Raw genomic sequence first — 23315 nt, 5'->3', positions numbered from 1 at the left:
GGGATTTGAACATATACAATTGCTGATAAGCACTTTAATTGAATTTTGAGTGGTTTTGTCAACTTACACCTATGGCAGTGTTTCTCAAACTTTTCCATACCAAGGACCACTTAACCCAGGGGTGCCCAACCTTTTTTTTTAACCGAGAGCTACTTTTAAAGTTGCCAGTCTGCCGAGATCTACCAGTCCAAATAGAGAGGCGTAGCCATTACTGACAGCCTACTACCGGGTGAATTGGTTTAATACTTCATAAAATACTGCAGATCCTTTATCTTACCTCTTTCTAATCTACACACATACAAGTATTTAACTGAAGGTACACAACAGTGTTGTTGATACAGAGTTGGAATGTATTCACACGTCACATACTACAGTGGGTAATGTTTTCAAGAAACATTGAACAGTGCTGCCACATATGACACAGGAAAAAAAGAAAAGACTCTGAACCCTTTCTTTGCCATTATATAAAAATAGTGTTGCTACAAAAGTATAAATTAGGCTTACTAATAAGACAACTCAGATCTGAAGCTACACAGGAATCTGCTGCCAAAGTGCAATAAAAAAGACCAAAATTAATAGAATCAAACCCTTTTCTTTTTTTGTTGCATTTTAGTATTGTATAAAAAGAAATGCCTTTAAAATAGGATGCAAGCAACACTAGTTTCTTAACCTGTATTGATAATAGACTTTAATCAATTTAAACAGAACAGATCTTGATTAGGGATCGACCGATATGGCTTTTTCAAGTCCGATACCGATTATTAGTAATCGAAAGGCGATTTTCCGACTTTGAGACCTAGAAATTCAGGTATGACCTTTTTACAAATCCATTTTCTGTTGATGTGGAAAGCCCCAGATAACTTACAGTTAGAACTAATATAACTACAATGCAATGGGCCACTAAAGGCCAAGTTTGACTCTGTTGGGGCAGGTGAGTTTGCTACATTCATCCCAAGCACAATGCCACAGCTCCGCCTTCAGTGTGCCCGTGTCCTGAGCATGTTCAGGAGCACATATTTGTGAGCAGATGTTCTCTCTGATGAAGATCAACAAGTCTTCTCACAGGGGCGACTGTGGCTGTGAGGGAGTGTGGTCGTCTTTCAACCAGAAGGTTGTGGGTTCGATCCCAGCCCATGCAGTCAACATGTCGATGTATCCTTGGGCAAGATACTTAACCCTGAGTTGCTCCTGATGGCATGGCCAACGGTGTGTGAATGTGTGTGAATGTTAGGTCCTAGAGTAAGGTACACTGCTCTGTATGAATGGGTGTGAATGGGTGAATGACATGTAGTATGTAAAGCGCTTTGAGGGGTCTTAAAGACTGGATAAAGCGCTATATAAGTACAGTCCATTTACCATTTACCATTACCCCGACTCACAGACAAAAACCTTGGCTTGATTCTGAAAGTGGCTAAAGCTCAGGGGCCTCATTTATAACGCTAGGATTCACGTGGGAAGGTTGCTTACGTAGTAGAAATCCAAAAATAGGTACAGAAATTTTCCGACATTTTCCGATTCACCAAACATTGCGTACCGGCGAGGAAAGTGCGTACGGCACTTCCTACGCCGGTTTCCCTTTTTATAAATCACAACCGACTCGAAATGCGGTGCAGCTTTTGCAGGCTTCACGTAACGCCCATATTTGTCTATAAATAGTCAAAGAAACGCCCATTCATTCATTTTGACTGACTTTATGAAGAAGATAGCAGGAAATGACGACAGAACAGCTAAAAAAGACATCTCACACCGTGTCAGATTTTGGTTATTTTGGGGAGGTCGAGATAAATCATATTGTTTGGTGGATGCAGTTTGAACCAGAGTAGCAGCATGGAGGTCGGATCGTCACCAAAATAAATAAATAAGTAGTCCGAAAAAGGATAATGAAAAAAAAATACACATAGTCTTCCTCAGGCAGTGTGTTTGTACCAGGGACAGGAGACCCCCCCCCTTGATGAACTGTAAGAAATGATCGGGGAATCCCTCCGGAGTGGAGTCATGACGACTGGATCTGAATTATGTTTTTGTATTTGGTGGTTTGTGTCCCAGCTGTCGATCAGCTGTGTGCAGCGTCTCCACTGCAGCCTGTGCATCTCAACCCCCCCCCCCCCCCCCCCCCTCCGCAGCAACTCTATATCCACCAGTTAAAGGAAACACAACTAATGTGTTGTGTTGTATTTAAAACCGATCGTATCTACAACCTATAGAGATGCAAAACGGCGTCAGTTTAGACGTAATTCTGTCCTCCTGCTTACCGCATCATTTATGAGAAAACATTTCATAACATTAACACAACATATTCGAGGTGGTTTTAAATAACATATCCGTATTTATTTATTTCTCCAAGTTATGTTTTTGGCTGCACTGAGGGGTCTCAAACAGGGTTTTGTTTAATCATTTTAAGATTGGCTTTAATCAATTTGTGAAAATGAATTCTTCATATATGATAAATGAGGTAGCATTTTATTTATGGTATTATTTCCACATATTTCTCTCCATTCTTTTTTCTGCCAACGGTGCTGCAGTTTCTCGTCTCTCCCGTTTTTGTGCTTAGTGCGTACGCATGGGTTAGACTTTGCGTGGAGGACCGCACATTTTCCCGTCAAGTTAGTATTTTATAAATCGCAAACATTGCGTAGAAATTAGTGTACGCCATTTTTTTTAGTGTATATCCCTTTATAAATGAGGCCCCAGGACTTTCAGCCAAGAATAGATGAACTTGCATCAAAGAAAAGATGTCAGGTGTCTGGTGGCTTAAAATAGCATGCCAATATTGATGTGTCAAATCTGGGAAATTAGCTGCATGTGAGTTTTCCTTCTCTGAAAAGTTTATTTGTACATTTGTTGACATTTATGTGCACCTGGTTGCAAACCAGAAAGCGACAGTTTATATGGGACGTGTTAACAATATGATCAAAGATCTGTTACTGTTACTTTTTTGCTTACTATTTAATGTCCCACACAACCATATTCAGGACTTTAAAACAAGCCTTTTGAGAGTTGTAGAATGTGGGCAAGAACATTCACTATTCATTATTTAGCTTTTACATCAGGCCATACCTTTTTATCTAATGTCCCAAAGAACCTTTTTTTAAATAGTCCTATTCAGGCCTGTGAAAGCGGTTGCTCTGAGTTGGCTGCCTACCAGTTCAAATGTATTCAGAACGCATTGTTTTGCTTGACTAAATGCTATGATGCTAAGAAATTTTGTTTTTTGTCGACTTAGTTTGGGCTTTATGTTGACCAACTAATGTGAAAAGGCTATATATATTATATATGTATAAATGTACATATGGTACTGGTCTGTGAATTAGGTTAAATGTGTGTTTTGCTTGACAGTGAGGTTAGTATGTAAATGTTGGGGGTTTTATGTACAGCTGATTTTATGCCAATCTGGGACAGACTGCAAGGGACATGTTCAGATGTGTTTTACTTTTAGACAATGTTCCAAACAACCATTTAATTGTAGTATCAAGGCTTGTGATATCTGTTGAAATGTGGGACAACGTTCAATATTTGTCCTGTTATATCAGGTTGATTTGTGTTTGTTTATTATTCAACACAACAATGTTTTCATATTCAGGCCTGTGCAACAGGTTCTGAGTTGGCTGTATGCTAGCCAGAAAGCATTATTTTTGCTTTACTAAATGCTATGATTGCCAAGCAATGTGTTTAAATATATATGGGAAGGCTAGTAGTACATACATCAATACATTGAAAGATATGTTTTTATGTTGTTTATTGAATAAAAAAGATATGTCCGGCCCTTAATGTGATTCCAATTTCCCAGAGTGGCCCTTCGTGAAAATGAGTTTGACACCCCTGAGTTAGAGAGACAGAGAGTTAAAAGTTGGGCTGCAGGCTGACATGCTTAACTAACAATAATGATTAATTTATTATATCAAAACAATGCCTGTATATCTAGCATAAAATCCCAATAAGCTGCTAGCAACTGCAAAACACTAGTGCTAACTAATGTTTTGCAAAATATTAAAAGTGATGCTATTACAGTAGACCTAACGTTAGTCTAGTAGTCTCACTTCTAATATTTTGCTAAACATTTGCTAGATACATGTTGGCTAGCTAATGAGCTTCACATATCAACCTGAAAAACTGCGAGGCTCCACTCGCAGCCATGCTCGCAGCCCATTCCGCACCAAAGTCTCCGCTGCGAGACGCTGCACGCACCCCCAACTCTGACTGACTTCCCGCGTGCCTGTGTAACTAGGAAACTGATAGAATAGAGAGGCGAAGTCCCTCCCCTTCCGGGAGCCTCCATGGGACCCCGGAAGCGGAAAATTATACATTGAAGTCAATGGAGAGAGAAAAGTTATCTTTTGATCCCGTTTGAATTGTGCCACGAATGACACATATGATGTTTGTCAATCTTAAACAATCATTTCCATGCAAAAAAAGTCACAGTTTGTCGTAAAAATGCTGAAATATAAGACTATGAATAATACGCAACTAGAAAGACTACAAATCCCAAATGCATTCTGGGTCGCGTAAGTGATGTCATAGGCGATAATGCTCCAAGACTGGTTGTGACTCGCAAAGCAAAGAGGAAGAAGAAGACTGATTTATTCCCTCCAATAAATATAAGAGATTGCTCCAATAAATTCACTTTTACAAGATGCCTGTGTGCTTTGTACGAGGTTGTAATCACAAAAGAGATCATACCACTTGCTCGTTCTATCGCTTCCCGTCTGATGAAAGGACCAGGAGTCGTTGGACCAAACATATCAGGTAATATACATGTTTTGCATGGAACATAGTCAAGTTAGCTACCTAGCTAGTAGCGAGCATGTTAGTTAGCATTATATTACATTACTTAGCCTTGTCATTTGTATTAGCCTTAACATGAAGTAAACCAAAATGTTAAACAGTAAGAGTAGTCATGATGGTAAGTATTTTGTGAAACATTTGAAGAGTAGCCTATCGCCCCTTCCTCCACCAGGTGCTAAGGGGGCGGGAGGTAGGCTAACGCCACATTAGTATCAGCGATCTTTTCTACTTAATGCTATCTGCACAAATGGTTAACATTGACCATTAAAAGATCAGGCAGTTCAGGGAGAGTCGAAGGAAGGAAGGCAGGCAGCTTTGCATGACATTCTTCTGGACGTGTTTCATTGTGATGATAGTGAGAGTGAGTCAATCTGTTTGTTGGAAAGACAGTAGTTGAGTGATTACTGAGAGAAAATTATTAAAAGAGATAATTATTCAGTGTTGTTACTTTAAAGTGTTGTTACTGACCTTTTTCTCTTTTATTTTCTTTACCTCACCTGTAACTGCTGAGACCCTGAGGAACATGCACACTGGTCTGACCTGCTCTGGTAACCTGATTTCCACTGTACGTAATAGTATTTGGTTCTGGTATATTATTTATATACATCAAAGGCACAATGCACCCCTCAGAGACACACATGTATTGAGTGTGATATTTTGCATTGCTCATGTGAAATCATCTTTACACACTAGAAAACTGTAGGAGCGGCAACTTGTTTTGAAATTGAATTTTTAATATCCGATAATAAAGTTGATCTGTTTTCTTTATTCTTCTCTCTTCCCAGCTCCATCCATCACCATTCTCTGTTCCTGCCAGGTCCTGCTTGCTAATCAATGCTCATATTTTTTTTACACAATTACAAATAAAGTCAATGTATTGTATGACATGAAGTTGTGCTTCATTCTGAGTCAATAATAAATTCATTCTGCCTTCAGCTGCAAAATTATTGTGGACTGCACCGACATCCATGTAGCAGCCCCCCCCCCCCCCCAGTAAGATGAACCAAGCAAAGCTGACATACTCAACATACAGCTGTGCTCTTAAGTTTACATGAAGAATTTGTGAAATATTGGTAATAACAGGTTTAAATGATTATTAGTAATTAATTATATAATTTTCTCATCGTAGATGAGCAGACAGGGAGCAGATGAGAAAAGCAGAATATGCAGCTGCCATTTTCCACATGGAAAAGAGAAAGGGCCAAGTGTATTTGAGTGGACAAAAGAGAAATCCCAAATACGAAAAATAAAATTATACAATTTAGATATGTATACAAATAAATACATATCCTATATACACCATCATGTATAATGATGGTGTATGATGTAGAAGGAAGTGTGGTAGATAACAATTAAATATAGAGTTACATACAGATCCATGTTACAGCAAAAGATGGAATAACTAAGAAGCACACAGTATAATAATAATTACACGCAACAATTAAATAACTGCTCAGCATCTCCACCACAATCCCAATCTGCTGTGTCCTGTTTTCCTCCCCTCTGCATAACACCCCATCACACATACGAAACACAACGCAGAGTCCGAGGGTGTTAAGAGTATGTTTATTTAAATGTCCTCCTCTCTACTGGCCAACACAGGGAGCATATGCTGGGTGTAGAATTGTTCCAGGAGGAGGAGATTTCCATGCCATGCAGGGTCTTTGGGGATGGGGATGATGATCCCCTCCTTTGTGGTCCACAGTAGCAGAGACTCCGGTCTGTGATTTGCAGCTGTTATATAATATACAATACATTTTTTTGAAAAACATTTGATCAAAAAATAAGGATTTGGTCAGGATCTAGAGTCAGTGTGTAGTTTATTAATTAATCAATGCTCTCTACATTAGGAAAACACATACCAGTGTACCAGAGGGAGTCACACACAGCTGTGCCTAGATAACCAAACAAATTGACAACAGGGATGCAAACTCATCAGGTATGAAAAAGGTGACAAGGATCCGAGCCCCCTGACCCCACAGAATATCGGCTTTAAAATGAGGAATAACAGAGGATTTTAGCAGTCAGAACAACTAAAGCAGCAGTGTTAATATTAACAGAAACGCCATAGAGTCACATCTAATAGAAATATATAAAAAGCATTTATTTTAATTGTGTAGCAGTCAGTTTATAATTTTGGCAGCACTGTTGAGCATTTTGAAAATGTATTTTCAGGCCTCTGTGCAAGGCTTAGTCTTTCTATCTTTATAGCCACTGGTGTAAAGTAACTAAGTTCATAAACTCAACAAGTACTATACTTGGGCACAATTTTGAGATACTTGTACTTTACTTAAGTATTTCAATGTTTTGCTACTTTGTACTTCTACTCCACTACAGTTCAGAGGTAAATGGTGTACTTTTACTCCACTACATGTATGTAATACCTTTAGTTACTTTACAGATGTGGATGAATGATGTGAAATATAATCAAGTGTTAAATCAGACTTTAGTTCGACCTGGAGTAAATCCAAAAGCTACCCTGCAGTATACAAAGTCATTCAAACTAGCTGCACCTTTACCAGCTTTGAGAACACTTTCATGATTAATCATTATAAAACGTATCATATTATTCTGAAATGGACCAATCTGCAAAATGACTACTTTTACTGTCGCTACTTTCACTATATTTTGATGATAATACTTTTCTACTTTTACTTGAGGAACATTTGGAATGCAGGACTTTTACTGTAACAGAGTATTCCTACACTCTGGTACTTCTACTTTTACTCAAGTACAAGAACTGAGTACTTCTAATTTTAATCAATTACAAGATATACTTATACCACCTCTGTTTATAGCCTATGAAAAAAACGATTAGAAAACGAAGGCTAAAGCTAACGTTAGCAGATAGTGACAATGTATGCTAGTTAGCTAGCTCAACGATAATATTGCGACGGGAAAAAAAAACTTTTCAGTGCACATCACGCTCTGCCGCTCCGACAGGGAGCTCTATTGTGAACACCTGAACGGCCCGTTCTAACAGCTGTTCACCAGCGGTCCAGTCTGTGCCACAGGGACTCCGGACGCACAGTTAATATTAACGAACGCACCGTAGGTAATGTAGCTGCTGAAGCTAGACCATCATCGCCGAGCAGCAGAGGCTTATTATACATCATGAGCAGAGCCGACAGGCAGGAAGACTCGAGCACACAGCTCGCGCTTCATTATAATATATATAAAAAAAGCTCGCGGCCGCACATTAATCCGGGTCCCAGACCCCCTCCCATACCCAAAAAATATTTTTATTGCAGATCTACAGGAATCACAAAAACGACCTATTTTGGATTCAAAACGGAGAATTTCGCCGAAAGGTGACAAGTTTGCATCCCTGGACAAGATAACCAAAATCCTTGAATCTACACACAGCAAATAAACTCAAATGACACAACGAGATGTAAAAAGGAGATCACACATATAGTCGATATAGAACTGGCCGCTTCAATCTGAAGAGCAACTAAAACAAAACACGGGAGTGTATCTTGTTCTTGTGAACACTAATGTTATCCACAGCATACACAGACACCACAAAGTTCTTAAGGAGAAAACTAGTTTCTAAAACAAAACACGTTAGTGTACCTTGTTAGCTAGCTGACATTAACCTTAAACATTGCACTCATATTACTCACTGAAACCTTGTAAAGCCGGTCCCGCATGCTGGCTCTTACAGAACCGCTCCCTTTCGTGTATGTACAGCTCTCAACATGCCCAGACTTGTAGTGATTTTCACCTCGTTTTATACTTTTTCGCCTCATTCTGAAAGAAACAGGTGAAATTTACTAACGTGACAGCCATCTTTGTGATGGTGACGCGTATTGTGCGAGACCAGAGACCTGTAGTTCACTGAGCGGTTTCACACAAAAAAAATTGTAACTTCACAGTTTTACGACACATTTTTATTTTTTTGACTTGCAAAATGTTCTTTTAATTTGACAAACATCATATGTGTCATTCGTGGCACAATTCAAACGGGATCGAAAGATGACTTTTCTCTCTCCATTGACGTCAATGTATAATTTTCCGCTTCCGGGGTCCCATGGGTCGGAAGTAGATGGGCGGGACTTCGCCTCTCTATTGGATCATAAGATCGTGGTGTTTTTGCAACTTCGGCTTTCAACTGACTTACCTTCGAAACACATGTATGGCTCTGCCGCTCACTGCTGCTGCTTGCTTCAGAGTCTGTGTCTGCGTTCTTTCGCACCTGCCTGTAATCTGAGAAGGTCCCGCCTCTCTGGCTGGCTCCCGCCCGAAAAATCTTCAGTGTTGATTGACACTTCAGTAATAGCCTATCAGATAGCGCTGTGGGCGGGACATTGCTCGTGTACACAGAGTGGTGACTGCAGCCAGAGAAACGGCCACATCAGAGCCAAAGTTTTATTGTCAATTTGATAAAAAAAAAAGGCCGATACCGAATCGGTCAAATGCGGAATATCGGCCCTGATAATCAGCAAGGCATTCTTATGCCATTTTGTGCAATAATTATAATGAAGAAGTTCAGACAAACTAAATTACGCCACAGGCCTCCCATTTTAATATTCCCATATTTAACCTGGAGCTACAAAGCTTAAATTATTGCCTATAAAAACAACATTAAACATTAAATAATCCGTTGCATTAATTTCTTATGGCACTATCTGCAGCTTTTCCTGAGTCATTTCTTATGATTGCATTTTTCCACAGGCCAACAACAGCTTCAAAAAAACTATTTCCCTCAAAGAAAAAAACAAACATGCCCTGTTGTCTCAAGAAAAAAAATGCAAAAGGAAACATCCATTTAAACTCAGTCTGCTGCTCAGTTATGCTAGTTCAAGCCAGATGCTTGGCATTTCATCTTGGGTGCAAGTTCATCAATGTTTGAGCTCAGGCTCTGAGCTGAGGAGATCCTCAGGATTGAGTGAAGGTGTGCGTGCAATATACCGGCGGGCCAGATCTAATAGTTATTAGAAATTATCCTGTGGGCCGAAATTAAATCCACCACGGGTCTGATTTGACCCCCGGGCCTTGAACCGCGGAAACGGAGCCCTCAAACGATTACGCATCCCAAAGTGGTTTGGTAGTGTAACGCTTGCGGCACCGTGTGTACGCCCTAAACGGTCATAGCCCCGCCTCTCCCCACCTCTGCTACTCACCCCTGCGTCACCCGCGTCATTGCTGATGCGTTTCGCCAACAACAATGGCGGATCACAGGGTTGCGTTCGTGCTCCAGACGCTACTGACCATGATACAGATTTTAATGCAACATTTACAGCTCCTCTACCACAACCATCAGCAACAATAATAATAATATAATAATTGTCAATGGTCTTATTTGCTGCTTTTGGTGTATTTTGGGGCAGAAGTACAGCGCCACTTAAAGGCCCGGCATATGTACTACAGTGGACAAGTGTGCAGTGTACAGTGTACAAGTGCTACTGAGGTGTCCCTGAGCAAGGCACCGTTCCCTACACACTGCTCCCTGGGCGCCGTTCATAATGGCAGCCCACTGCTCACTAGGATGGGTCAAATGCAGAGAAATCATTTTGTTAAATAGTAAGTAGGCCTACTGTGTAATGACAATAAAAGTTTAAAAAAAATACAGCGGTCTCGTGCGGTCTCTTCTGCCGATTCAGTGTGGAGGGAAGACTTTTTTGATATCGACCTCGGTTCGTTTTCGTTTCCGTGTGGACGGGGCCTAAATGAAGTATGGATATTTACCCGCGTCAGTAGCTTACAAAGTTGTTCTGACTGCTCTCCTGTTTTTGCTTTTAAAGGCCCTGACCACCAACCATCTAGAGAACATCAGTACAATCATTGGCTGGGTCTTGCAGGTGATCAGAGAGCAGCTCTACTCGTGGCTGGTGCAGCAGGGAGGCTGGGTGAGTGATGTGCTACAATCATTCTACATGTTGGTTTAGAACTGTATGGAGCTACTAATCTTTCTTTGTCTGTTTGATGTTTGCAGGAGGGGGTGATCCGAGGTTTTTCTCAGTGGAGGACAGTAGCCATAGTAGCATCAGTAGCATTGGTAGCAGCTATTGTTTACTACAGGAAGACGCGCTGAGAGCTAAACACCTCACCACCAGGGCTGCAGTCCCATCTCCTGGATAAATGCAGCGTGTTAATAAAGACAATCTCTGGACATTATTTACAACAACTCCATCTCATCAACCAGCGGAAGTCAAGTACTGGACTTAGAGAGGGGGGGGGGGGAGGGGGGGATTCTCTCTCTTCACAGGATTCCCTGGAACATAATTGGAATGCTCTCAGCAGTGGCTTTCAGGAGATGGATTAACAAACATGGGACGTATGTATAGAGGTCCTGAAACGGAAAAGAGGACCAGACTCCACCTGATCCAGGTCTGAGGTCCACATCTGCTATTTAAACAGGACCTGAGAGGGTATACCAATATTGGAAAAAGGAAACAACATATGGTGCATCATAAGTCAGCCAATCAAAATTCATCACTGATTTCTGTAGCTTTACCACGTCAGCCTGTGCTGGAAATGTTAATGTGTTTCAGCCCAGAGGCTACGCATTTGGCAGAAAGTAGCACAGAAAGAGCTGAGGTCATCTCCATCCACCTGTTTCAGGGCCCTCGCACCGTGTCATGACATTGTAAATGTTATCAGTGAGGCAAAGTCCAGTGTCTTTAGGGGGGAAAGGTCTACTGCCAAGAAAACACGGCTTTAAGTGTCCTGAATATGTGACTGAATTCAAACTGCTCGTTATGATTTCTAAATAGCTTGGACATTTCTTACCAAAATGATTCTTCAGAGTTCTTGACTTACCTCCTAAAGTTTTAATGTACCTATTTATATATAAAAACTCAAACCTTTCCCTACTGAGTTGCCTAAAGTTTATACTGATAATTCAACCGAAGAGTTTGATGTCAATCTTTATCTATCTAATGTTGTCTATGCAGGAAACTAATGGGACTCTTAACACTGGGGCAAAGTCCTCCCACCACACTGCTGTAAAGGTGTGGGAGTTACAGGGAGAGATACTTTATGGCTGGTGCTTTAATATAGAGTCCATCCATTAGCTCAGGACCTGTGGTCAGCTGACCATCACTGGACTGTGAACACTGGCTCGAGTATGAATGACGCGAGGACTTTTTAAAACGCCTTGACGTAGCATCTACAAACAGAATGATCTGCACCCGCAGTGTGAAGCTCAAAACGAGGTGCAGGGAGGATTGTTGTAGGCCGACCAGCAGGATAATCTCCGAACATAAACACCACTTTCATCTTTTTTAAGTTGAAATGCAATTGCCAGATGTAAAAATATGACATTATGCTATAAATGACTATCACACTGAGTGCATCATGTCAACACCGCTTAGCAAAAGGTGGCTAATGTTCTTCGTGATGACGTTTAGCAGTCTCATGTAGCTATTTCTTAGCAAACACAGATTTTACGATTCATAAAATCTTCTGACATTTATCAGTTGGGTATTTACGGTTTCAGAAAAAACTTTGACTTTGACATTAGGACACTTCCTTTATATATCTGTTGCCCCTGTGAATGCAACAGGACCAACATCTGTAATAAAAAGGGAGACTAAGGACCAGACTATTATTGTACAAAAAACATTCTCCACAGCTCTATAGAAAACCTCCTATATAGGTTCATTATTTAAACTAATGCTTTTTGGTTATTGCGTGTCAGATGATGCGATGGATGGTTTCCATGGGAACAGTCGGTAGCCTATAGCAGAGCCAGATGCTGTTATCTGGTGCCATGAGATCTTTTGTCAGGGATTTTTGCTACCAAACTGATCTTGCACTTTGTGGGGGATATCAAACTATTTATCTGCTGTTCTAAGGTGTTTGTAATGTGACCCAATGAATAATTTATTGTTAAAAACAATGATCTCATTGGATTCCATTTCTGTGAATGAATAAAAAAAAATTGTTTTACCACTGCTCTCTCTTGTGTGACTAGCTCATATTAGTGAAGCCATTTTTGAATGCACTGGTCAATTTCAAACATTTTTGGCTTTTGTTATTTCCGTAGTAAGTCATTTTTTAGACTAGTGGAAAGTAAACATGCACAATGCACATTTAGATGTTTATTTTGCTGACTTTGTCTATTCGTATCTGTAGATTTCCCCTCAAATCCCCAGAAGTAAGTGTTGATGATGCTTCAATTGCATAGTTAAACATTAGGAAACAGTAAAGGGGTAATAACCAAATGTAAGTAAATAACTGGGGAAGTTTAATTCAGATATATCTATTAGTTCTCTTCTTGTTATCTATCATATTTTATATATGTTGTTTTTTGTATTTATTCATTTTAAAGCACTTTGTTTTGAAAGATGCTATATAAATAGCAGCGGGTACTATTATCAATATTAAGCTTTTCCAGCTCCACAACTAGACTTCCTCTACTGGTATCTTAAGAAACAGCAGTTCAGAGTTCACTCAGAGTTCATATGTATTCACAGTGAACTGTTGTTCCTTCTGCCATGTTTGCTCTTGCGTATCTCAATCTTCTCTGTGTATTGAAAAAGTTTTAAAATGTATTATTTTATCATACGTACAAAATATTGTCTGATAGTATGTCTGCATGATCCTGCCAAGACTTTATTTAAAGGGGACCTATCATGCAAAATGCACTTTTATACATGAATGTGTCCCCGGTGTTCCAGGGAACTCACCAAGTGTCAGAAAACACAACCCTCTCTATTTTCCTCCATACCCAAATCTCTAAAAACGGGGCTGCAACGGATCTGATACAGACTGATCCAGATTACAGATACGCTGTGGTGGCTGTACTGCTCCAGCCCTCTCCTTTGTGTTTGTTTGTTTCCCCCTTTCTGTGTTGTTTGTGTGTGCGTGGTGGCTGTCACTCCTGGCTCCCGGCTCAACCTCCACTCACCTGCTGCAATCAGCTGTGCACCCTCCCCGGCTACACACCTGCTTTCCATCAAGCCATTTACAACGGCATATCAACGGAGGCTCCACAACCTTTCTCCGCCAGATCGTCAAGTATCAGCCGTATCTCGCGTCTCTCCTCCGGTACACAGCACTAGTGATGGCAAAATGAAGCTTTGAATGAAGCGTCGAACCACTTGGACAATTGTGTCGGAAATAGGTTCATTTCTCGAAGCTTCAGTTACAGCGACCTCTCCTGGCGAAGTGCAAGGCTGCAGTGGGTTTAAGGCATCTTTGCCTTGAAAAATATTCGATACACACACACTAAGACTTAATATCATGTTCTATTTGCAATTAAAGATTGATAATAGTGTGTATTGGGTTATTGAGAAGAGACTAGAGAGTGCTTGACATTTTTTTGGGCGGAGAGGACCTTTTATCAGTTATTAAAGTGTTAAAGTTGAAAAGCAATGATTAAAAGTTTAACTCTTCCGAGCTTTGAACCAGCTGCGCGGAGGATATCACCGCATCCTGGCCGCCGGCTCTATCCACTGGGCTATCAATTCCTTAGACCATCGAAGTGTTTTTATATTACTAATTTTCTTTTTGTTCACAACTTCTCCATATTTCGAAGTGTTTGACGAGCCAGAACGACCTATTTTTCTTCCTGGCTTGCTCTATAATGATCCAATTCAAATGCAATGCCAACAACAACTCAACAGTAACAATGCAAACTACAACAACAACCCACACATTGCGCATTGTTTAGAGCGGTTATAAAGTGTTGAAGCGCTCAAATTTGAAACTGTTTCAACCTGTCACCTGTCACAATTGAGACGAGGCAGTGCATTGAATCACCTGATTGGACGGCGATCCAGTGAGTTGATTCATTCAGGAAATGAAGCAGTTGCCGGTTCGGACGGGTTATGGCTAGAAAGGATCCGTCTAATGTAAATATGACGTCACGTTCTCGTTCTAACTCTCGTTGTAATCGGAGCGGCTCGGTTGTAATCGGAGCGGCTCGGAAGCGCAGTAACGTGGCTGAATGTTTACGTTTGGGATGGCGAGAAACTAAACTATATTAAGTATTTAAATACTTGTTAGCGGTCTTGCTGTTGAAAGAAGAATGACAACACTGTAGATCAGCAACACTATGGTTTATTTTGTATTCACAGGCAAGTCAACGTTGTTGCAGTAAAAGTCCCAAGATAGTTCCTGGTGCAATAAAATGTATGTTGCATGTTAGTGCTGTAGATGTGTTTACCTCTTTTATATCCCGTTGGGTAGTTTAATCTTCAGCAATGCATCATATTCTATAATATCATCATATATGTGTAGCTTTGTCTCTGTCGTATCTTTCAAAAGTAAAGTGAAACAGCTGTTTTTAGTTTTGTGATGATGCATTTTCCAGCTGATCCAAGAGGCTTTTTAAACACCTTACTTGGCTTAAGAGGGAGGGGAATTTTCTCAACACATAAAGGAACACTTTATCCTTCAGTTTATCACAAACATTACATCAACACATTTGGAGATCCTAATTTGAATCCAGTCTGTAATTTGATATTAAGGTTTTAATAATGAAATGAGGTCATGAATCGAGTTCAAGGTTAAGATCATCTTTATTATCCTATGTACAAAAATTAACATACAACATTAATATAACAGTAACGAATAAAACAAAATAACATTATGCAACTCTGATCTTCTTGCTGATACTTTTCAAAGTTACTTTTACATTTGCTCTACTTCTCCTGCTACTGTTTGCTCTGCTTTCAACTTCTCTTTCAACTCTGCTCCTTACTCTGCTTTCCCTGTTTCCTCTGTTCTCCTCTCCTCATCTTCTCCTCAGACTATCCTCCTTTTGCTGTATCCTCTCCTCTCCTGTTCTCCTATCCTCATACTCTCCTCCTTTTGCTGTCTCCTCTCCTCTGTTCTCCTCATCTCCTCAGACTCTCCTCCTTTTGCTGTTAGATATTTAGACTGTAATGACAGCTTATGATATACTTTTTATAACTACATAAATCACATGCAATGGATTAAAAACGTTGTTTTACTTACCACCTCTTTACAGCTCCATTCATCTCCAAGCTTCCAACATTCACCTGGCGGTGGTGCCTTGGATGAAAACAACTTTTGTTATGATACAATACAACAAAAATAGTTAACAACTATCCACAGCAATAAGCACAATGAGAAGACTAATGGTCTCTTTTATACCAATTTCTATTGGAGTGAAATGAACTGTGCCATGTCACATAGGATTGGAATGGATGATTGGCTGTGTTTTGTGAATATAGAGGAGATGGCAAAAGTAAATATACTTTGTTCTTACCTAAAGCATCTATCCTCCTCTTCGTACCCCTGCCTGCTCCTCCCGCATTAGACTCTGGGGACTTAGCTTTTAAAATCTTGTTCAAGCTGTCCACTCTGTAGTTGGATCTCATGACCTCAGCTTTATGACCCACCCGGCCTGAAAAAGGGTGTCTACGATGGCTGGTACTGAGAGCTGTTATGGTCCTCTTCTGCCTTTTGTGTTTGGGGGGCGTGAAGGTGAGAGGAAGACTACTGTCATGTGGGGTGTGTTGCTTTACGTCCTCCAAAAGATCATTTAGTCTTGATATCACTGTACACATGAACGTCTCATCCTGTAGGTGGTATGTGTGCTCAGTAATTTCCCGCAATAAGGTCCCACACTGCTGTCGTTTCCTATCTCTTGAGGACTTTGAGTGGTTACCACTGCTCTGATTACAACGAGAGTTAGAACGACGTCTCTTCCCGCGTCCCGCCCACCCCAACCCTTTCCGATTACAGCCGACCCGCTCCGATTACAACGAGAGTTAGAACGAGAACGTGACGTCATATTTACATTAGACGGATCCTTTCTAGCCATAACCGTTCGGACGTCACATGTCACGTGATTTGAAGCAGTTGCTGCTTCGGACGTCACATGTCACGTGATTTGAAGTAAGCTTCGAAGCACTGCTTCTATGGAATAGGAAGTCCAGGGTTGAAGCTCCGTTCGAAGCTTCAGTGTCAAACTGCCATCACTACACAGCACCGTAGTGTGGAGTTGCATTAGGTAACGCGAGATACGGCTGATACTTGCGCATTAGTTTCTGTTATGGATCAGTACCAACAGTCCTGCCAGTAACGTTACTATATTATCAATGCTACTTTAGTTATAGCCTGATATATGATAGCTGACTTCACAATGTTGTGATGGGACGTTAGCTAACATTCTGTAGCTAACGCCGGTCACTCACCAAGATAGCTGCCCAGTTCTCCACTGGTTCTCCTCACACCACAGCTCAATTTCTCTCCGATGGCCGTTATTTCTTCTAATCCTTGGCTGCTCCTGGTCTCTTGGACGCCTAGCAGGCTCATAATTATAAGGTTGTGGTCCGTCATATGCATTCGAATATTCATGTTCAACATCTTCTGTGTCGAAACTAGCATTGGGATCCATGTTTATTAATATGTTACACCGGCCGCTCTGCCCCTTGTTTTCCCCATGTTACGTCACACGCGGGAGGTCACGTGCCAAGGCTTTTTTATGCGGAAGTGAACATTTCTTACAAAAACGACGCCAGATGTCACTGTAGTGTATATTTCTGTATATATTTTTGGAAAATCTAGTGTATTCATCATTTTCCTACACATTTATTCACAGGTGTCTTTAACCTGGAAGTTGCTCTTTGAATCCCAAAAACCACCATGTTCAGACCCCTGCCACAGAGGGGCAGTGTAGGTCCATTTTTAGCAGCCTCCGTCCATTTTGTGGTAATCCACTACCAAACATCTTTTCTGGAATTAATCAAAACTTTGTTGAATGTCAATTCTGACTTTGGTCTCGGTTACAGTCAGAATTAATTCAAAAGAAAACATCTTAAATGTATTTGTGTTTTTACTCAAACCTCAGAACTCAAATAGATGTTTCACACTTGGGTCTAATCCTCCTCTGTAATAATGTATAACCGAGTCCTGTGCATCTTTTCTAATCAACTAAATACAATAATTTATAATTGAGTTGAGGAAAACACATGAATACTTCAGGACACATTGAAGATTGATGCCCCCACAGAGGTACAGTATTCTCTGGAGTCTGGCATTAGTCCGAGCCTCAGTGGCCATGATCAGGTCTTGGGTTTGTGCTGGTATGTGTGACTGAGGTCAGGAATGCTCAGTGTGAGGCTGGGTTTATGAGGTTAGGAGGAGGGAGGGGGGGGGGGAGGGGGGGGGGGGGATGATGAGACAATGTGAAGGAGAACTGGGCTGTTGTTGCCTCAGCTTAACTCCACTTTTGGTATTTACCACTTGTTGGTCATCTTGCAACGTAGAGTCCACTCACTGCAGAACAGCTCATATGTTACAGCCTCCACACCTTTAACTGAAGATAAGCTAATAAATAGGTCAGAAATGTAATAGAAAAAACGAAAACTGTGTGCAATAACGTTACTCAGTAATTCATTCTACAAGCATGCTTTTTTTTTTTTATTAGTTTTGCTTGTAAAATCTCAAACGTTGTTACTGTATCTGACATCAATTCAGTATAATGTCCGGTTAGTAATAAAGGTACACAATGAGTGTAAATGAAAACAGTCACAGTAATCCGTTTTAAAGTAGCCTACTTGCACTTAAGATAAATGGGGTCATGTACTAATGTTTTGTCCATCACTGTAGCTGTAATTATTAGCTTGTTATGAAAGTCAATATTTATTATAATTATAATGTTAATAGCTCCATACAGGCTCAGATTGAGGCAGCATAAAGTGATTCTCTTTGGACACTCGGTGCGGGCAGAGCTGTAAACAACACATTATCGGGGGGGGGGGGGGGCAGCCCTGTGGGTGTAGAGCGCAACAATAGCATCTGACCAGGGCGCTAGCTGACATGAGGGAATACATTTATAAGAGACAGAAAAAGGGGAACACATTCAAAGCAATTCCATATTTCATTACCAATGATGCTATTTTCTTTGATAGAACTCATTCTGTGCATCTGCTCTACATTACCCACAAGATGATCATTTGACCACAACAAAACTATATTAAAACATCCTCTATACAACTCACAGTTTCATCCAAGCCCCATTTATCCAGTTGAATGTTTGATAATTGACTATCACATGCATTTTTCACTAAAGCATTTAAAAATGTGGATTTGTACGAATAGGTAGAACTCCTGAGTAAGGTGAGATTGTTTAATGCACAGGTATAAGAAATGATAATGTTTCAGATTAAATGCATTTGTTTGTAAAGTAGTGAGCAAACCACTCGATCATTGAGACTAAAGATTGCTGAAGTGCTTTAAAAGCACATTCTCTCTAATGGCCAGCAGACTTGCTTAAAGAAGTCAGATTGTATTGTATTGTAAGTTCTCTTTTTTATGCTCTTACATTCACACTTTCACTGTTTCAAAGGAGTGGGTGGTCTTTATTTGAAGCCCCTCTCCAGTTCTTCCCACTGATCCAGGCCTTTCATTCTGCGGCCCCTCCCTTCCTCCATATGCTACAGAAGTGCAGTGTCTGTTTATTTAAATTTTAATGACACACTATTTTCTTCAATTGTTGATTCTATTTTCACTGTCAAGTTTTCAAGGTTGTGATTTACCTCATTGTGTGTTGAAAATACTGTATTGTGAAGACAGGATAATGACCTTGTTTGAGTTCATTTGTGAAGTGCTGGTGTTTCTGCAGGGACTCCCATGGTGTGTCAATATTTAAATGTATTCCATTCCTTTCTCTGCATTGTGTAGGCACGCACAAGTACAAAATAGGCAGACAAACAAATGTGAAACCTCAATTGAACAAAATATCAATTACTCATATTTTCAAATGATAATGAAATCTGGAGCTGATCCTATTGTCCTTTCTGGACAGATGTAGCCTAATTTGTATTTTTTTCTCTCAGTACTTGAGTTGATTAACTCAATAATGGCTTCATCATATATTTGAGGTTAAAGGTCACCTATTATGCAAAATGCACTTTTTGATGTCTTTTATACATAAATAGTTTTTCCCCAGTGTGTAATGAGATTCACAAAGTGTCAGAAAATAAAACCCTCTATCTTTTCCTCCTTTCCCACATCTCTAAAACAACGGAACTGATCCAGATTTGCTGCGGTCATGGCGACTTTACTAAAATGTGGGCTGGCTTTACGTTGAATTCCTGGCAATGTCCCCCGACCCAACCTATCAGAAACGTGAATGTGCGACGTGTTTTGAAAGTAATATGTTCTGTGTTTACATTAGCAAGCATCGCTAACACTCAGTGCTGCTAACGCTGTACTGGAGAGAATATGCGTAAAGAAGGCGGATATAAAAAAGGTACACTCCATGTGATAAACCCGCGAGAGAAAAAAAAATTTGAGCTTCATACTGTTTAAGAAATAATGCTTGATGTGGTTTGGAACATAATATGGCGTTTAATCACAGCAGCGTTTAGCTGTTTCTGCCAGTAGAAACCTCTCTTCACAGAGGAGAGCTCATGAATGCTCCAAAGGGGCGTGACCAGCAGCAGCTCCAAAGGGGCATGGCCAGCAGCAGCTCGGTTACATTTAAATGGCCAGACCAAGAATCAGCACTTTTGTAACAGGGCTGAAATAGAGGGGTATGAGGCATACTACAATGGGTGATCTGTTTGGTATTTTGAGCAAAACGCTTCAGAGACATGTTTTGTATATATCTGAGACCTATAATATATGCCTAAAAATAGTATAATAGAAGACCTTTAAAATCTGTAAATATGCACTTCCTTGTTAAAAAGACTAAACTTAAGGTCACACTAGCTAGTTATATTTTGTACATTGGTGCTCCGAGCTAAATGATAACATTATCTAGCAAACATTCTCACAATGACAACACTGACACATTCATATTTAGCAGAAAAAGTTTACCATGTTCATCCTCTTAGCTTAGCTTGTTAGTATGCTAACATTAGCTAATTAGCACTAAACACAAAGTACAGTAGAGGTTGATAGGAATGTTTTAGTTTTGAATGTAAGTGCTCATTAACTAAAATATTAAATTAATAAGTTTATCAGTGAAATCCTCTGTGACATTTCCTGCGTGGGGAAAAAGAACAGGAATTGATATTCAGGGCAATCTGTAAAGCCTTCTACCCACCAAGACACCACTGATAAAGTTTATGAATTCGCGCTTTTTTGATTGGTTTAGCATGTACGGCAATGATAAACTTGGTTGGGTAAACTTGTTGAATATTACAAATATTACAAAAACAAAGGTACAAAACAAAGATAGCCTAATGCTGATGTGTGTCTGCGTGTCCGCCATGTTGGAACAGACCTATTTAGAGATCTCAAAAAATGTAATGTACGTTGCCTAATTCTGAACTGATTCAGATTAAATTTGATTTGTTTTAATCCTGGAAAATTCAACATTATTTTAAGCCAGTGGTCACCAACCAGTCGATCGCGAAAATAATAATGTTTTTAAAAGAAAGTTTTTAGATGTAAGCCTATCATTCACCACCCTGTTAGCACTTGATTGAGGTATCTTTGAGACATTTCCTCTCGCTCCCGAAAATAATAGACTGACTGAAAGTGATGCTGCATATTTTGGAACTCACTGCACTTACAGTATGGTAGATTAGATACCAACTACAACAAAATGAACATATTTTACCGTGATTTAATTGTAATACACGTTTCAAAATTATGCCGGAATAACTACATACTGATACCGGTTAGTAAAAAACATGAATTAATGCTTTGATAAGTCTGCAGACAGACGGCAGGCAAAAAACCTTTTAAAATGCGTGTTTTCTGAATGGAGATCGGATCGATCAGGCTAAGCTAACGTTGTAGCTGCTCCGTCCAAACTCACAACAACGTCATAAAGACAGAAATAAAACTGTATTCACCATGACACAGACAGTCTGTGGTTTGTACATGTATAACCTTTGTCCAGTTTCAGATAGGAGGAGCTGTGAGCTCTCTGAGTGCTAACAGCTAACGGCTGAAGTTTTGGTTTTGTGGTTCAACGTCAGTGACGGCAGGCTGAGATCCTCACTGCTGATTGACTACTTCACGAACGCGTTCGCATCGACCGCGTCTGTCCGCGTCTTTGCATTGACTTTACATGTAATCGCGCCATCCCCAAAAATTGCATCGCGTCCGGTGTTTACGCACACCAGATGCACGGATAAAGAATGTTGTTTGAATTTTGAATTTGTAATAATTGTGTTAAAATAACTAGTTTTAATGTTAAATGTTGCACTTGCATGAAGCTTCATTGAATAAGCCTCACAGTTAAAATGGCACTTTATGTTATCTGCTCACTGCAAGATGTTATTTTCTTCTTTGTTGTTGTTGCTGTCTACAAAATAATGTACTCATTCACTCAAACAAATGGAAAATAAGCTATATACATTTATATTTAGGATTGTAATGAAGAAATGAATGAAACTTAAAATGATAGGTATGATGTAAATATATATATTTATCCTTTTTCATGTTAGTTATGTTGTGTTCTTGGTTTAATCAAATTGGAAGTTGCAGCAAATGATTTGACATAATTCTGATGCAATTAGCCTACATGCATTAAAAGGCCTCAAATTGAAAGTACTGTCTGGGCCGTCTTTTTCACTCAATTCTGCAATTGGTAGATCTCGCCGTTCACCAAGGCCGAGGTCGGGGATCTTGGGCTTAAAAAGGTTGGTGACCACTGTACTAAGCAGTAGGGCCAAACAGTTAACAATATTACATTTACATTGGGTTCCAGAAATAGAAATAATGTTCGATTTTGAATTGCAGAGATTAAGAATTTGTTTACAGATATTGCGGTATTAGACTTCTCTTTATTGCCCAGCCTCGTAATGCAGACACATGGCTGCTACATACAGCTAGACTATGTATATATGGCCCCATCTTCTTCTATTTCTGAATTAAGTGCATGTGTATACTAAAAGGTTATCCCAGTTATTATCTGGGAACTAAAGAAGCTTCTGTCCCTGTAATGTGGGCATAATGTCAGCTATCAGCATTAGTTGAAAAATAATCAGTCTAACTAACACACACAGAGCGTTTGGTAGTTTTGGGATTGAAGTCCACTGTAAGTGTTGACAACATTAACTTCCCATCTTCCCAGGCTGATACATCTGCTGCGAGCTCAGCCAAGTCAAACACACACAGCACCTGCCAGAGGACGAACAGTAAGTCCTTCGCTCCGCTGGCTCCAGTCCATTTTTCTCCTTCTCTGGGTCCATCACAGTGAGATAATCCGCTCATTAAATCCAACTGTGGTTCCTTGTCTTTTTCTCTCAGCAACCTTTATCCTCAGGTCAGAAGCTCGGTATTAGTCGCGTAACTCGCTGCAGACTAGATGGTGGGATCTGTGAAGTCTCGTCTGGCAAATCCTTTCTGAAAAAACATGAAGACACAATGAAAACACTTGGAACAAACGAAGTGAAGCAATGTTCCAAAGAATGATTAACAAACAGCATGTGTGGCCATCCACCATTGACTGCATGCTCTGTCACCACAAGGTATTTCCCTTTCTAACTTCCTGTTTACAGTTATTACCATGTCAGAATTTAAAGGCAAGAGATCTTGCGACAGTAAGACTCCATTTATTCAAATAATTGCTCTTCTCTGCATCGCTCATTGTTCACAGTCTGATAGATAGACAACTTCTACAACACTATTCTTTCAAAAGTAGCCCA

General features: G+C 40.1%; 3 protein-coding genes and 2 long non-coding RNA genes across 6 annotated transcripts in view; 2 read left to right on the top strand and 3 right to left on the bottom strand.

Annotated features, from left to right (window-relative positions):
• LOC307029961 (apoptosis regulator BAX) overlaps positions 1 to 12681 on the top strand; it is a 28982-nt gene extending 16301 nt beyond the window's left edge. The window contains exons 5-6 of the mRNA XM_079666158.1: positions 10530 to 10634; positions 10721 to 12681. Of these exons, the coding sequence (XP_079522284.1) occupies positions 10530 to 10634; positions 10721 to 10819 (204 nt within the window). The 3' untranslated portion in view covers positions 10820 to 12681. The remainder of the gene's footprint in view (positions 1 to 10529; positions 10635 to 10720) is intronic.
• The window catches only part of LOC307028144 (uncharacterized protein), a 207705-nt gene that overhangs the window by 91241 nt on the left and 93149 nt on the right, over positions 1 to 23315 (top strand). The gene's annotated exons all lie outside the window — the stretch shown is intronic.
• On the bottom strand, positions 6333 to 10521 carry LOC307029962. Of its 2 annotated transcripts, none has more exons than XR_013805458.1 (2): positions 8409 to 10521; positions 6333 to 6516 (listed from the first exon to the last, which is right to left on the bottom strand). It is a non-coding gene; the product is annotated as an uncharacterized lncRNA (long non-coding RNA). The 2 variants fall into 2 exon arrangements; XR_013805459.1 differs by having other exon boundaries at positions 6333 to 6503.
• LOC307028146 lies at positions 15236 to 16422 on the bottom strand. The gene is made up of 2 exons (XR_013804848.1): positions 15968 to 16422; positions 15236 to 15750 (listed from the first exon to the last, which is right to left on the bottom strand). It is a non-coding gene; the product is annotated as an uncharacterized lncRNA (long non-coding RNA).
• The window catches only part of LOC307028143 (plakophilin-3-like), a 60663-nt gene continuing 57856 nt past the window's right edge, over positions 20509 to 23315 (bottom strand). Inside the window, exon 13 of the mRNA XM_079662948.1 lies at positions 20509 to 23013. Coding sequence (XP_079519074.1) covers positions 22972 to 23013 — 42 coding nt within the window. The 3' untranslated portion in view covers positions 20509 to 22971. The remainder of the gene's footprint in view (positions 23014 to 23315) is intronic.

Source organism: Notothenia rossii, assembly GCF_949606895.1.
Source record: "Notothenia rossii genome assembly, chromosome: 2".
Lineage (NCBI taxonomy): Eukaryota > Metazoa > Chordata > Actinopteri > Perciformes > Nototheniidae > Notothenia > Notothenia rossii.
The sequence above is the reverse complement of the archived record's forward strand: the minus strand, read 5'-3'. Positions and strand labels throughout refer to the sequence as shown.